The sequence below is a fragment of the Epinephelus lanceolatus genome, chromosome 22 (genome assembly GCF_041903045.1).
Source record: "Epinephelus lanceolatus isolate andai-2023 chromosome 22, ASM4190304v1, whole genome shotgun sequence".
NCBI classification, from domain to species: Eukaryota; Metazoa; Chordata; class Actinopteri; order Perciformes; family Serranidae; genus Epinephelus; species Epinephelus lanceolatus.
Window position 1 is genome coordinate 17,621,251 of NC_135755.1, and position 15,727 is coordinate 17,636,977.

The following is a 15,727-nucleotide window of genomic DNA, read 5'->3' on the forward strand; positions in this document are numbered from 1 at the left end:
TGAACACAAAACCTCAGTGAGTGTCCCAGTAAAACCTTTTGGCAGGTCCAGAATTCGATCTGTGTGAACTTGCTCAACGTGCACCACACCCTGCAGCAGGCGAACAGACGATTTGGTTGCTCATTTGCTTGCCGACATGCCTCTTTCAGTAAAGGAAGTAACTGGCAGAGGTTTTAAACAGAAATGAAACTTAAGAGAAGGAGGCCAGCCCAGAGGAGGGACACACACACAAGGTGGGAGTGGACAGAGAAGCCGACAAAAGCCTGTGAGATTCGGAGCATCTCAATCATCGAAAGGTAATATTCAACTTACATCATAAAAAATATTCTTAAAAATGCATGTCTGTTCAAAAAGGGACTGACAAGAATGAAAATACTTTGAGAGCCTGTTTAACCCTTTTTACTGTAGGGGATTAGTAGTATTATTCGATTATTGTACAATTAAAGAGTTTAAAACGTGCTAAATTAAACTCCAGTGTGATCACCTGTGGTGTTTCAGACAGATTTTTACTGCATGGTTTGGCAAAGTGTGTGTTTCCTCCGTAAGTTTCAATGCTTTCTTTCCTAATTTTGGGATTTCATACACACACACACACACACACACACACACACACACACACACACACACACACACAATTATCCAGTGGGTGTGTCATCAGTAATACCTTAGTGTAGAGTTACAACGATGATTCTACTGACGTTTCCTTGTTGTGCGGAGAGATGCTTCGTCATCTTGACTTTTGAAATCTGTCCAACAAAAACCCATTGAGACATAAAGTAACCCACAATTCTTATTACCTGTGCAAGAAAACCTGTGTCCTCAACACTGCTGTCCATCCAGGCTCTTTTCAACAGGGTAACTACTACAAAAGACACAACATCTTGTTTCTACAATCAATGTCTCCTGACTATGCACCAGTTAAACTGTACAAGGGTGCTGATGTTCATAAAAAGTGTTCTGGAATCCAAAAATCTCAGCAACTGGTGAAGAAATCATTGAATTACTGGAAAGAAATGTCAATTTTTATGACCTCTGCAACTGTAATATTTCATTCAATGGCACCCCCTGAAATTTTTCATAAGGGTTGCCAGATGGGGCTACTAGAAATCTCACTGGGGTGGCACTTCAAAACCAAAAATCCATAACTGAATTCAAAGACTTTGATTATGCTGTTGCAGTAAAAAGGCTGGCTGCAAATTATAAATATGAGAGTATATGCTTTGATTTCTTATTTTACAGTTAATATTACTAATTATCTGATGTGCACACTAATACTAATACCAGAACAGTTGGGTGTGGGTACCCATAGAACCTGTTTTCATTCAGGTATCTTTGGGTAAAAGTTAAAAGGACCCCTTCGAAAACTGCCATGCCAGTTTCTCCCTCGCCAAAATTTAGCCCAACTTTGGAGCATTATTCAGCCTCCTGTCTGACAAGCTAGAATGGTCATGTAGTATGTAGTAGTACAGACACAGTTGGTACCAATGGATGCCTTATGTTGTCTAGTTTCACAAGATACCAGTATCTTTGCATTTGCTGGATTTATACTTCTGTGTTGAATTGACACCGTACCTTCGGCATAGGCTCTGCAACAATGTAGAGCTTACGCCGTACCCTACGCCATAGCCTGATGTTCATCTCTCCAGTAATGTTCACCCAGACCTCCTGTCTATTTCTATAAGCTGAAACCATTTCCCTCAGTGGAAACAAAGCATTTATTTACTTTAATTTCACAGATGATAAACAATAAATTGTGAAGACAATAAAGTCTCCACAAAATAGCGTCGCTAGGTTGAATTGGACAATATAAAATACAATAAGCTTGTGCTAATAACGTTAGCATGTTGTATTATTTTGTTTGCTGACTTTGCAAATTACAAAGTTACATACTTATGGCATAATAAAGCACAAATATGTTGAAGCTCAATAAATTGCTCAATTCACAACTGGTGAAACAACACATTCTTCCTCTTTCAAATAAGAAGTTGAAGTAATAATCACAGTGTTGCTCAATTCAATTCTTTAACTTTATATTTCTGTGTAGCTCATAATAGCCCTTAAAGCACTGATTCTAACTCTTCTCTACAGGGTTCCCACACCTTTATACCAATCAAGTTAATATCTTTCCATAATATTTTACCCTATCTCCAGGTGACATGAAAAAGGGCACAATTTTGAGTGTGGAGATGTTCGCACACTTTGTTTTACCACAACTAAATTTGGCCATTATTCTGCTGTTGGGAAACACAGCTCTGAAAAACTCACCCGTGTTAACACACAAGCTGCACAAATACTGTGAGTCCATTGTCTGTGCCTGCATCACTTCAGTCGATAGCAGATCATTGGATAAGGCAATGGACTTTTAGACCATTAGCATCGGCTAATTTAGACTTAATAGGCTGTTTTACCTTCATTAAAAGCCCCAAAGCCTTGTTATTTATGGTCAAAATGGCTCTTTTGATAGTAAAGGTTGTTGACCCCTTCCCTAACCAATTCAACCATTGAAGACAACGAGTACTAGCCAATCAGAGCTAGAGTAGGAGGGCTCATTCCTTCGCTATCCTAGGAAATGCAAATTCACTTTGGGGAGACTGTGCGCTTGCTAACTTCACTCACTCATTAGACATTCCCCCCACCAGCTAGCTGCACACGCCAATGAGTATTGGGGGATTCTAGTGAGGTTACAACTGTCATGCAAACTCCGCACAGAACAGCTTCCCAACCTGGGATCGAACCAGGAACCCTCTTGCTGTGAGGCGACAGTGCTAACCACCGCACCACCGTGCCGCCCATGTTAAAAAAAGACAATTTAAAGTTTTCCCAATATCTTAACTTTTCCAGGAACTTCATGACCGTGGGAACCCTGTCTCTATTTGTGCTATTGCAACTCTGTGTTTTAACATTTACTCTTAACCTTGTCACCTGTGGAAACAATGCCCACTGTCTGAGGGAAGTTACTCACTTCATTATTCATTGAACATTTAGATGAATATTTGAGGACAAACCAAAAGTCTTTACAAAGCCAAAACATAACAATCCGAGACACGACATTGCTAACTCACTAACATTATGATTCTCTCTTATAGCAGATATGACCTCCACTCAAGCATCGCCCAGTGAGACCCACCCACTGGAGAAGCATATAACATGCTCCATCTGTATGGAGGTGTTTGTGGATCCTGTCACGACAGCTTGTGGCCACTCCTTTTGTAAGGAATGTCTGGACTTCAACTTTAGGTACAACGACATCATGTGCCCCCTGTGCAAGGCACATCTGAGTAAAATCCCACAGGTGAACATCGTCCTGAGAAGCCTTGTGGAAGAGATGACAAAGACCCCAGAGGAAGACGTTGATAAGTACACCGGGGCGCCTGGCGAAGTGGCCTGTGACATTTGCACAGAGCAAAAGCTGAAGGCTAAGAAGTCCTGCCTTGTCTGTCTTGCCTCGTATTGTTCAACCCACCTGGAGAATCATACTTCGACTGAAAGGCTGAAGGGCCACAAGCTGGTGGAACCTGTGGAGAACCTGGATGAGAGGGCCTGTCTGCAGCATGGACGTCCCTTGGAGCTGTACAGCAGGAAGACGAAGAGATGCATTTGTGTACGCTGTACTGAGGAAGATCAGGAGGAGGTTGTTTCCACTGAAGAAGAATGGGGCAAGAAGAAGGTAAACTAAAACATGTGTTTGGATTCAAATCACCAAAAAGTAGTACACGAATAATGACAAAGTTTGGACTTTGACCTGCTTTTTCTGACTACAGGCCAGGCTTGGAAACACAAAGGCAGAGTTACATGAGAAAATTAAGAAGAGAAAAACGCGGGTGGATGAGATTAATGCATCTCTCAAGAGCTGCAAGGTAAGTTGCAAGAGAGACAAACATGACTGATCCTGGGCTCGCCTGGTTTAAAGAGCCTATCAGACGACTGTGTCAGTGAAAACTGGCTGAGCAAGTTTGCGACAGTGTGGCAGTTAAACACCATGCCAGCACATGTTTTTATAGTACACGCAAATGATAATGCTGCTTCTCGGGCCAGATGGTGATATAATGAACTTTACCTAAAGGTCTCCAAGCAGTGGTGTAGTAGTATGGAAATGTTGATGCTTAGGCTATGTTTACATTACAGAACTTAATGCTCAGTTCTGATTATTTCCCCAGATCCGACCTTTCTGCCTAGACTGTTCACATTCATGTTTAAAGAAACCCATATCTCATATCAGTGTGAACAGATCTCTGCCCTTAAACGGCGCACGTGCAACCAGTAATGTTACACATATGCGCAATGGAACAAAACCAAAAAAGTCACATTTGCAAAACTGGTGTTTGGGGAAAAAATGAACAATGTAATGAGGCAAGTTTCACCTCTAAATGATCACAGTAATAGGAAGGTCAGATAATAAGTAGTCATGTGCTTGAGTGTGTAGTATCTTTGGAGAAATGGCACCTCAGAGCAATAAGCATTTTTTTCGGGATTAAGGGCTGTCGCACGAATGGGCTTTCGATCTGCCAACTTTATTGGTAGGTATTGCTGTTAGCTCTGTAGAGAGATGGGCTTGTGTGCGGCTGAAAGAGGAGTCAGGAGTGGCAACACATTCTCACTCCTACCTCATCACATATATCGACATTTGTTAATGGACTTTCCACGTCCAGATACAATGTGAAAGGCACCCTGGGTGCGTTGCTGCTGATGTTCTGGGACAACATGTCAAGTTCTGCCTATTACATGCATTGTTGTCTTTCAAAATACACTTCCATTTGCACAGAAAATTTACCATTTACATACAGTCTCTTTCAAAATAAAAGCACTACGTCGGTAAAACACCTTCAATAATGAACGCATATGGTTGGATTTAGGCAACAAACACACATGGTTTGGTTTAGGAAAAAAGAACAGAGTTTTGCTTTATAATCTTACGGAACGTGAACACCAGTCTTCCGGGGGAAAGTTTGTGTTTGTTGGTCCCACCCGCCCTACTTGGACTTTAGCTGCCTTCACTTTTGTTCTCTTTTCGTTTCTTCCTGGCGCTGCTGAGCACTGTTAAACTATAATGGCGACCAGCCGCGTATCATGCCAATGTGAAAGGACAGCTTTGTTTGTAAGGTGTCTGATGCCCCAAGTCATTGCCCAAGTGTCGGATTTTGACAACTTCGCAGTGAGACTGGGTTTGGAGTGATGGGGCCGTGATATGGAGGGTTTCACGAAGGAACAGTTCCTACAAACCTTAGGGCCCTGAAACAACAATCCGATGGTTGCCTGTTGGTCAATGTTGGGCTGAAGTTTAGCGTCCATAACCCTAGTTTTTGAGGTGTGTCCTGCAGTAGTTGGCCCTTGCAGCTTTTTTGTCAGCAAATTCAGCATAATTAATTGGTGCTGGAGACAGCTCAGTGCACGCTTACGAAACATAAGAGAAGAAAGAAAAGAAATGCCGTCAAGAGGACATGACATAGATATTAGGTGAGATTATTTTTCAGCCTTTGAGCTCCTTGGCAGAAACGGTTTCTAATTGTTTTGTCATCACTGTTCACTGGCACACAATAAATATCCTTTGTTCTTTAAATGTGGTTGTGTCTTTACCCTGCTAAGTGTTATTTCCTCTTTAGCAGGCACAAAAATCTACATGCTAGTTGGCCATTGGCTGTAATCTTTGCGGTGTGTTCAGGTGTAGCCTTATCCTACACAGGCAGCCTGAGGTGACACAAGGTTCACTTTTTGTTGCCACTAGTTCTTTCTTGGTTTGGTGTGTCTGAGTCTTTAGGATGTCCAAGGCTACATTCCAATATCTCTGTTGGTGCCTCACAACGCTGTCACGGCCTGTAGGCAAGTTGTACCCATCAGAAAGCATCTGGCAGTCAGGTTCTACTGGCTGACAACTGGGGCAGTCTACGGCAGGAGGGTACGGCTACAGTAGCCTTCTGTCGGACCACTCCGACACTGTACAGGGCGTGATCTGTTCCTACACAGTGAAGTTTAACGTGGAGAAACCATGGATGTATGAACAAAAACATGAATTCCAATATGACCGTTCCTATAGTGTCCCACTGCCAGTGATCATATCGGATATAGGACTACTTATTACAGTGACCCAGATCTGATCACCATATATATTGTGTTATACCTAACATTTCTGCAAGTGTTGTTGCTTGCTTGGCCTCACCCTTACCCTTCTGTATTTCCAGGACCAGCTGGAGAATGAGTGGTGGGATATTGAGGCTGTGTTTACAGCAGTGATTAACACTGTAGAGGAAGCCCAGGCTGCAGCTCTTAAGCCACTAAAGGACAGGAGGGAGGTTGTGGAGAAAGAAGCAAAACACATCAAGACAGAGTTGGAAGAAGAGATCGACAGGCTTGAGAAAGCCATCTTCGAGCTGGACGATATATCTGCACTTGAGGATCACATCCTTTTCCTTCAGGTGAGAGGAGTAGGGCATTTTTGCTGAATGAATGCGATCCAATTACCTCTAAATCTTTGTGGCTTTTATGGTTAGATCTTCTCTGTAGCCTGTTGGTTCATCTGTCTTTCTCCTTTTCCCTGTCTCAGAGATACCCATCTCTTCAAGACCTGGACAGCATCAATGACTTGACAGAGCTAGAGCTTGACACATCACTGTCTTTTGGCACGTTGAGAAAAATCACAACAGCCATGTTGCAACAGATCCAACGGGAAGTAGAGAAGCTGACCTCCACTGGTAAAGTTAAATAATGATGGTCAGTGTTAAAAGCTATGTTGACTTCATTCATCTAAAACTATTTCTTTACTTTGCAGAACTTCAGAGACTTCCAAAGTTTACAGGTACGTGTTTCTCCCTCATGATATATTTTCAAAAAATTGGCTTTTCTTGTCTGATCTTATTTTTAACTTGTAATTAACAGTGGATGTAACGCTGGATCCAACCACAGCACACCGACGCCTTGTTCTTTCTGATGATGGGAAGGAAGTGAAAGATGGAGGGGAGGACCAGGAAGTAGATGAAACTCCAGAGAGGTTTGATCTGTTTGCCAGCATCCTGGGGCTCAACAGGTTGACCTCTGGGAAGTCATTCTGGGAGGTGGAGGTCAGCAACAAGACGGGGTGGGACCTGGGTGTGGCAAGGGGCGATGCAAACCGCAAAGGGAAACTCTCTCTGATCCCAGATAGCGGTTACTGGGTCACCGTACTGTATGAAGACGATAAGTACGCAGCCCTGACATCTCCACCAGTTCGTCTTTCCCTTAAAGAGAAACCTCAGAAGGTCGGGGTGTTTGTGGACTTTGAGGAAGGTCTTGTGTCCTTCTACGATGTGACAGCTCAATCCCACATCTACTCCTTCACTGAGTGTTCGTTCAGTGACGAGCTCTTCCCGTATTTCAGTCCACATGTAAAGCAAGATGAGAAAAACTCTGGTCCTCTGGTTATATCTGCTGTGAAACACTGTGAGCAGGATGTGGATATGAAGGATGAGCAGGTTTGTGCTCCAGTTTAGGGAAATTTTGGAGGTCAAAAAATTGGGTTCAGTAGAATGTGGAGGAGGAATCTTAAGGCTCAGGATTGGATGGATTTGAAACAAATAATTAATCACTAAATAGAGAAGAATTTGAATTAGTAAAATTATTTGGAAAAGGATAGAGCTTCAACCCTCTGGAGTCAAACGTGCCGGTGCATCCAAATCACATGACCGATTTAAGATGACATAGCAGCAAGACGCAGCCTTGCTGAGAATCCATTTCAACTTTGTCGAGAGTGCAAATTTCAAACTATATACCAAGTTTGAATTGTGTTGATAGGTCAAGTAAAACCAGATTTATGATAAACAGTTTACGCTGTGCTTTTTCTTGAATATTGTCATCACGTTTGTTGCAAGAAGAAACAGTAAAAATTGGCTATTCTAAAGGAAAGTGCTCGTAAGGACTTCCGTGATTATGTACAGCATACCATACCATGACTCAGTCATACCAAAAATTAGAAAAACACAACAACATTGGGCCACAGGGGGCGCCACAGCGATCAGTCACATTTTAGCCATTTTTAAGCATTTTTCTGTTGTTATAGCGCCACCCAGTTGCCAATTAGAGTTAAATTTCTCCAGTCACCTTGAGGCGTCCTGTTCTACATATCTACCAAGTTTAGTAAAAATCGATATGGCAGTTAGGCCTAGATAAGAAATTAGCTCTCTAGCGCCCCCATTTTGTTTGATGGGGTCAATAATGGAGGGGTGCCCTAAGATTATGTGTGGTCATATGCCTACAAAGTTGTGTGGTGATCGGTGAAACCCTTGAGATGTTATACACCTTTATGTGATGAGCCACGCCCTCCGCAATATTCATTGCCTTGTAGAAGCTCAGTTTTAGTAAGTTTTCAACTTTTGCCAAGACGGAACTTTAGATATTGGTCCCTAGATTATGTTCACTGAGTTTCATACAGATCGGTCAAACTTCCTAGGAAGAGATCGATTTTAAGTGTTTTTCAAAAAATTCAAAATGTCGGAAAATCTATATAACCGGAAGTTATGGGTTCTTGTTTCACGTCTCTACAACATACGGGGCATGAGATATGCCCATTCAAAGTTTGCAATTTCAATCGTTTGCTATAGCGCCCCCCTTTGGCCAATTGATGTAATATTGCTTCATTAGCATCCTCCCATGACCCTCTACCACTGTGCCAAATTTCACATGGATTGAAGTCAGTGAGGAGAAAAACGTGGAATAGAGACAGACACACCCACAGACAGAGTTTTTGTCATTATATAGTAAGCTACAGCCAGCATCAATGGATTTACACTGTAATGAATGACCCAATGGACCCCTTCACAAACAATGATAGATAACAGATGTGCAATGTGTAAGGGCCTGTTTGTTACTTATTAGGGGGGGAGGGGTGGTGCAAAAAGGGAGAGGCATGTCAAGAATATTTTTTCAGCACTGGGTAGGGACGTGTTTTTATTTTAGGGGAGGGGCATATAAATTTAAATGGTTGTATTTTTTATGTATTTGACTGGTGATTTTTAAAGAAAACAAGCTGTTTTGTTTAAAAAAAAAAACCCTCAAAAGGCATGTTTTTAAAAAACCCACAGGGAGCTTTGGAAGGTATGTTTCCTTTAGAAAGTGTAAAAACAGAAATTATCATTGGATAAAATAGTAATATTTCATTAAAAATTTAGTCTATTCTATGTGACGTATGTTTATGTTTTATTAGTATCTCATTCAGTATTTTGTTCTTCTTGGAAAGCAGAACAAAAACAATAAAAAATATATTTAAATAAAATGAAATAATAAAATTAAAATGAATACCTTTTAAAAATGTAAATAAAAAAAATAACCATTTTCGAATTTAATCAACTGTCTTCTGACTTTTTTTTTTAATCCACCATTTGAACAAATCTGTATTGTGCAACAGGGTGGTTGAGTCACAGCTGGGCAGAGAACAGGGCGGTTGGCGGGTTATTTTCCCTCTTTTATGCAGAAATGAAACTGAAAGCAGAAAAAGCGCGCCCTACCCACCGAACATCAGTGGCAGGGAGTGAATCTTTTTACAGGCACCAGCACAAAGAAGAAAAGCATCAGGTAACGCAACACATGGATACACACTCTTATCTCTTGCTCTTTTTTAACGCTTATTAACGATCTGTGCAGAGTATGAACTATTTAAATGAGAGTTTTGAGGTTTTGGCATGATTCAAAAAAACACAACAGCTATCCATCTTAGAGACTTTTGGTCACCGTGATGTTTGTGGTGATGTTATATCAGTTTGAGCATCTCGGCCAGATTAAGAAGCCCATGCATGGAGAGAGATGTTTGTTAATTGGGTTAATGTGTAAGCAGCCCAAACCCATGCATTAATTAGCAGCCTGACAACTCGCTGAGATGCTCATCATGCATTATAGTAGATAATGTAGTCTAATTGAATGTGTGAAGAGCTGCATGACGTAATTTTTCTGACAAATATCTCAAAAGTGATACATCATAAATGATTTTTAACCAGGAAGTCCCACTGTGACGGAAAATCTTTAACAAGAGAGACCTGGCTGAAAATGCAACAAATACAACATATAATACAAAAACTCACAACAAAACAACAACTATTCAAACAAAGTGACGTCTCATGAAAAACAAGCGCATGGTTCTATCACCATATTCTGTATGATGCCCTAGTGGATATAAGTGTTTGTAATGTTAGATCTTTGTGAAGATTGCTCCATGTCCAAGGTGCAGAGTAGGAAAATGCTGTTTTCCCAAGATCTGTTAAAGCAACTCTTACCTTTCTTGCATTTCACACAGCACTAACGTAACTCGTAACTCGTAACTCCATTACGTCCTCATTATGTCTATGATAGACGTAGGTGTTGGCAAGGTAACGTTAGATACACGGAAGAGGAGAGCGAGTGCAACGTTACAACCAAGACAGTCAAGCGCAACCCCGGAGTTTTAAACCTCGACCAGAGTCAGTGATGACTGATGAGTTTTAGAATAAGGTTACAGTGCTAACGTTAGATAGTAGCGTTAACGTAAGTGGAAACGCACAAGGAAGATAACATTAATGTTTCAGAGGCTACAACAGAGGCTGTTGTCATATAACCTTATATGTTATATTAGAAGCAAACTAAACATAACATTACCTGTCCTGCACAGTCAAACGCAACCCCGGAGTTTTGAAACTTATCCAGGGTCAGTGATGACTGATGAGTTTTAGAATATAACGTAAACGCTAACGTTAGTACTGGTGACTGGCAACAAACAAGGAAGATAATACAGAGGCCAAGGCAACATTAGGCTAGGCTAACTGTTAGCAAATGGACCCTGTGTTGTCATATAATGTTATAGCGTATATTATATTACGGGTGTGGGGGGGGGGGGGGGTGCGAGCGGTTACATCAGTCGGAGGAGGCCTCCACGTGGGGAAGACAGACAGGACGCTCGGCCAATTGACCTATGGCTAAGCCACGCCCCCCTCCACTCACTCAGACAAACTATCAACATTCAGTGTCCGGGGTGCTATGGCAGGTGTCACAGTACACCGCATTTTGCAGGTCACAGTGTACGCTTATGAACCGCATCTCGTTGCTGTCACCATCAAAGACAGCAAGTTAAAGTGCCACTGAAGTTAAGGTTTTTGGCTCAGAATATGAGAAAAGGATAACAGCGTTTTTACCATCTTTACCAAGAGTGTCTCTCCGTTAGTTTGGTGCTACAGTATTTACACTGAATCATTCAGCATAACGTTTGCCAACCTTTGTTATCTCTGCCATTACAGTTAATGAAGCTAAGCTCCAGAAGTTAACGTTAGCTTAACTAGAGCCCTTTGGACAACAGCTAACAATGATGTACGATCACCAAAGTACAAAACTAGAACAAAATAGGCTAATGAACTCCCAGTACACAAGGTGACATGATGAACAACGTAGCTAGGAGCTAATGTTAGGCTAACTTTAGCTAACGTTAGCTAGAGATGATAAAGATAACTTTATATTTCTTTCCAGCAAAGTGACAATATGTTGCCTCAAACACAATGTTGACTTACCTTAGAACAGATGTAGACATCATTGTTAATCTTATTCACGTTGAGTTGATGTTGTGGTCTAACGTTACCACACAACTTTATCCAAAGGAGACACTTTTCTCGGTTGAGATGTGGTTTAAAGTGTAAAAACCGAGCTGTCAGTATCATTGCATGCAGAGAAGCCCCTCTCTCACGCCGCAGAGGTCGGAAGAATAGCGTTGCTCGCCACAGTGAGTCTTTAAGGTTTTGTTCCTCGCCTTTTAGTTTCCAGTCTCTGAACTCACTGACAGCTTCATCGCTGGACTCTCCGAGAAGTTTAGCAAACTTCCCCACCTCACGCTCTCCAAACAGAACAAGTTCTGTCCTCTCTTTCGGCCAGAAGTGCTGATCCATAGGCTTTAACATGGTGATCAACTCACTATCGGGGAGATGAGTGAATGGTAAAATTGGGACTTGTTTGTTTTACTTTGAGTTTTGGTGACATCAGCTTCTTTGCACTGACCGCTGGGTATGGCCGTTTTGAGTTTCTGTTCTGTTTTCCCACCTTGGTCCTGCATGGCAGAGAGCACCTCAATTGTTTGGTGAATGTGGCGGCTTGCATCGACCAGGGACGTGTCACGTTTCTGTAACTTGAGGGAGAGATTTCGTAGTTCACGCAGCACGTCTTTCATTGTCGCTAAATCAGCAAGGAATCCAGTGGATGTGAGATGCTTATGTAAACCAGTGTACTTGGCCTTTTCCACACCAGAACGAGAACCATCTTCACCAGCTGTTTCAAAGTGCTTTGCTAATACTGGGAAATCCTTCAGCACAGCTTTGACAGTGCGGAAACTGCTGGACACCTAACTGTAAACACATTGCCTATCTTCAGTATCTGCATGTTCAGTTCGGCTACTGCTTCCTCCAACTTCCTTGCATTTTGTGAGGACTGGTGGTAAAGGGAGTAGAGTTTTGAGAGGAAAAAGTCCAAGTGGTTACAGCCTGCCACCTCTTTCAATGAGTCACTCACCGCTAATTCTAAACGCTGCGCGAGACAGTGAACAGCCTGCAGTCGAGGTAAGTCCTGTTTTAGTCTAGCTATCAGTCCATTCTGTTTCCCAGTTAGCACGGCCGCCCCGTCTGTGGCAATGCTAATGAGGTTTTTTTTTTAAAGAAACTCTTCATCCATTCCTGCTGCTGGAAGGCTGTTTTTCAGTGCATTACACAGCGATTCTGCATCTGTGCCCTGGTCCAGTTCAACTATATCCAAAAACACATTGCCCACATCTCCATTTCCAGTGACATCACACCTGACATAAATAATCATGTATGCACGTCCATGAATTGTGCTTTCGTCGAGTGTTATGCTAATGCATGAATCAAGTGACTTAACATTAGAAATGAACTTCTTTTCCATCTCTTGTGCAATGTGCTCTACAATCTTGATCAGATCGGTGAGCAGGGCCGACTGCCGCGCCACTCATCTCATTAAGTTTCAAAATGGGGTTCGGTTTTGTATTAAGGCATCCTCTCTTTAGCAACAGTATAGGCTGCCCTGAACGAACTACCTGTCTCCTTGTACATACTGGCGCTGAGTTCTGAAACTTTCTTTGGAAGCACTTCCTTTTGTTTTAATTCAGCTATTTCAACAGCTCGTTGATGAGCAAAACTGTCGCGATGTATAAATCTTTTTCCGTAACTGCTTTTGAATGGGGCTCATTACAGTGCCGCTAATCCAGGCATCCAACAAATGCACTCCAACCTTTTTCTCGGAAAGTACGAGAGTCTTTGCTTCTTTGCAAACAAGGCATCCGGGACCACCTTCCATTGAAAACAGCCAGGGGTATCTTTCCTTCCAGGATCTCCACTGGTCCTCTCCCCAGTTCTGTGGCAGTGGCGGTCGTTCAGCCCCATGAGCTTGATCTTCATCTTGTGCCGCCTCAGAGCTGTCTGTGGCTGCCACAGTAGGCCTAATGTTAGCGTGTGTAGCAGCCGAGCTAATGTTAGCAGCCGAGCTAACGTTGGTGCTGCTATCGTTAGCCGTAAGGTTCTTCACTTGTTCTGCCCTGTTCTTCACTTGTGGGGGGTTTTTTTTGAGAAAAAAACAAAATGCTCAAGACTCGAACCCTGAAGCGGCCCATTTTTTGGCGGCATGATGTAGCTAGCTTGGAAATACAGGCTGACTCGCTTGTCAATACGTAATGCGTTGCGTCAATGTTCCCACGCTGTCAAAGTCAACTCGTAGCAGAACAATAGCCTATTTAACCTAAAAGAAAAGCATGCATTTTCCAGAAAAGTAAGTGTTGCTTTAAAACCCGGGGTACATTAAAAAGCAATCACAGAGGAGCATAGCTGGTAACTACCAGAGCTGACACACAGAAGGGTGCAGAGGTAGGCTGGAAGTTTGCCCAGTATTGCTCTATATATAAAAAATATACCTGTGCTGTTGTTTGCAAATGGTCAATGATGTCCAACCAACCAAATCAAAGAATGCAGGGAGTAGGTGACTTTGCATTTGTAATAAAAAGGTAGAGATACATGTTACACTGAATCAAGGCCACATAAAAGGCTGCATGCAAATACAACATATCACTGTAATCAATCACAGACAGAAAAGTAGCTTTTTACCAAAACGAACAATAAGTCAGTTTAAATACAGTTCTCTTAACAGTAACCCAGGAGGACTCAAGTATTGCTGGATAATTATGAAATTTACTCTTCCAGATCAGGATATGTCTCTCCAACACCAGTACATTAGATAAATAAAAAATGCCTGTGTGTTCAATTTGTCTGAGGTGAGCTTTGTAATATTTGCCCTGCTTAGAAGGAAGTGGCGCCTTGAGTATGACAGGTGCAGCAGTGGAGACAGGAAGCTTGTCACTTTCAGTAGCTCAGACACTGCAGCCTTTGTAACTTGGTCCTATAAACTTCCTGTGGTTCTTTATTATGATTACTTCCTTTTTCGATATGCCTCTATACGTGTGAAAATAAAAATACAGTCCAAAATTCACATTATATTCAGTTTACGATGATAAAAAACAGAAAGTCCTGACATTAGAGGTTGGAGACAAATGTTATTTTTCATGCAGCTCTCCCCTCTCTGTCCCCAGTCCCTCTCGTCAGACAACCACAGGCATATGCACACGCTTCACACAATCACCCAGTGCTTCCCATACATTGATTTATTCAACCTTATTTCACTGTACAGTTGCACACAGCTTCCCCAGCAGCAGCAGCAGCAGCAGCTCAGGAACAGACCTTCAGTTGGCAGCTGTAGAGGCTCGAATTCAGCCACCACAAACCCCCCCAGCACTGGGTGTCACAGAGAGCTGGTGGCCAGCGGTAGAAGTTGGTCTAATCTGTGTAACAGCAGCAACAGAAAGTTAGCTGATAAGGCGGGGAGTCGTGGGAGTTTGAGCTGGCTTGATTCATGTTACTGTGGCCTCTGACAGGAGTGCATCTGCGGAGCTGCTGCCCGCTCTTTTCCCAGTAAGAAGGTCTGTAGCAGCAGGGAGTGAGGTGGAAGACACATTGTGATTCGAGGCTCTGGCTAACGTTGGGTACATGAATGTGAGGTTGATTCTGCAGCTGTAAGTAGTGATGGCCAAATGAGGCCTCATGAACCACTGTCTTTATTTTCAGAAGCCACTAGATGGCGCTGTCTGTTCAACAAAGGTTTGAAAGCACACTTCATTGCAAGTCCTTCAGCCTTTATCTTTAAACCAAGAAAAATTAAAGAAAGTGGTTCATGAGTCTTCATTTGGCCATCACTAGCTATAAGCCTTTGGCTCTGGTTAGCAGAAGGCTAAACTATTAGCAACATATTCTCGTCATCTCTGAAACACTAGCTTTGCACTGTAGGCAGTTGTTGCCAATGCTGGACTAGCTACTTTCTCTGCAGGATTCTCCGCCATTGAATCAGGTTTTCACCAAAGGGACATCTGCATTTGTAGAACAACGAATAGGAACGCACTCTCTCTGAAATGACCTGTGATTAGCCAAAGTCTCCTGTCACAGGCTAAATTTTCTAAAGCCTGAAAACATAGCCAGGAGACGGTGCAGAAGTCCAGTGTTTTCAGTCCACTTGAATTAGAACATGCTCAAAGTTTATTATGGGATTTGCTCAATGACTGCAAAATGAAACTGTCTCTTCCTGCTTTAATGTCAATAAAATTTTGAGACACACACCAGACATGAGCCTTCAGGTCTGTCACTGTTGCTGGTCCAAAGTGGCGACCTACCAACACTAACAGTCACCGTGAAAATAAGCTGTCGTT

At 42.4% G+C, this 15,727-nt stretch overlaps 2 protein-coding genes and 1 pseudogene across 11 annotated transcripts in view; 2 read left to right on the plus strand and 1 right to left on the minus strand.

Annotated features, from left to right (window-relative positions):
- The first annotated feature begins 34 nt into the window (after window positions 1-34).
- On the plus strand, window positions 35-9,308 carry LOC117245803 (E3 ubiquitin-protein ligase TRIM21-like). 2 transcript variants are annotated; one of them, XM_033609333.2, is made up of 7 exons: window positions 35-296; window positions 3,087-3,667; window positions 3,762-3,857; window positions 6,177-6,410; window positions 6,539-6,686; window positions 6,764-6,790; window positions 6,871-9,308. In XM_033609333.2, exons 2-7 carry the CDS (start codon window positions 3,092-3,094, stop codon window positions 7,458-7,460), a joined length of 1,671 nt encoding a protein of 556 aa, XP_033465224.1. In that variant the 5' UTR covers window positions 35-296; window positions 3,087-3,091; the 3' UTR covers window positions 7,461-9,308. The 2 variants fall into 2 exon arrangements, with proteins under 2 accessions (XP_033465224.1, XP_078020930.1); XM_078164804.1 differs by having other exon boundaries at window positions 3,090-3,667.
- A 71-nt stretch (window positions 9,309-9,379) lies between these two features.
- LOC117250495 (uncharacterized) overlaps window positions 9,380-15,727 on the plus strand; it is a 32,207-nt gene continuing 25,859 nt past the window's right edge. For all 9 annotated transcript variants that reach the window (XM_078164794.1, XM_078164796.1, XM_078164799.1 and 6 more), the window contains exon 1: window positions 9,380-9,537. In XM_078164794.1, coding sequence (XP_078020920.1) covers window positions 9,439-9,537 — 99 coding nt within the window. In that variant the 5' untranslated portion in view covers window positions 9,380-9,438. The remainder of the gene's footprint in view (window positions 9,538-15,727) is intronic.
- LOC144459901 (E3 SUMO-protein ligase KIAA1586-like) lies at window positions 11,608-14,982 on the minus strand (annotated as a pseudogene).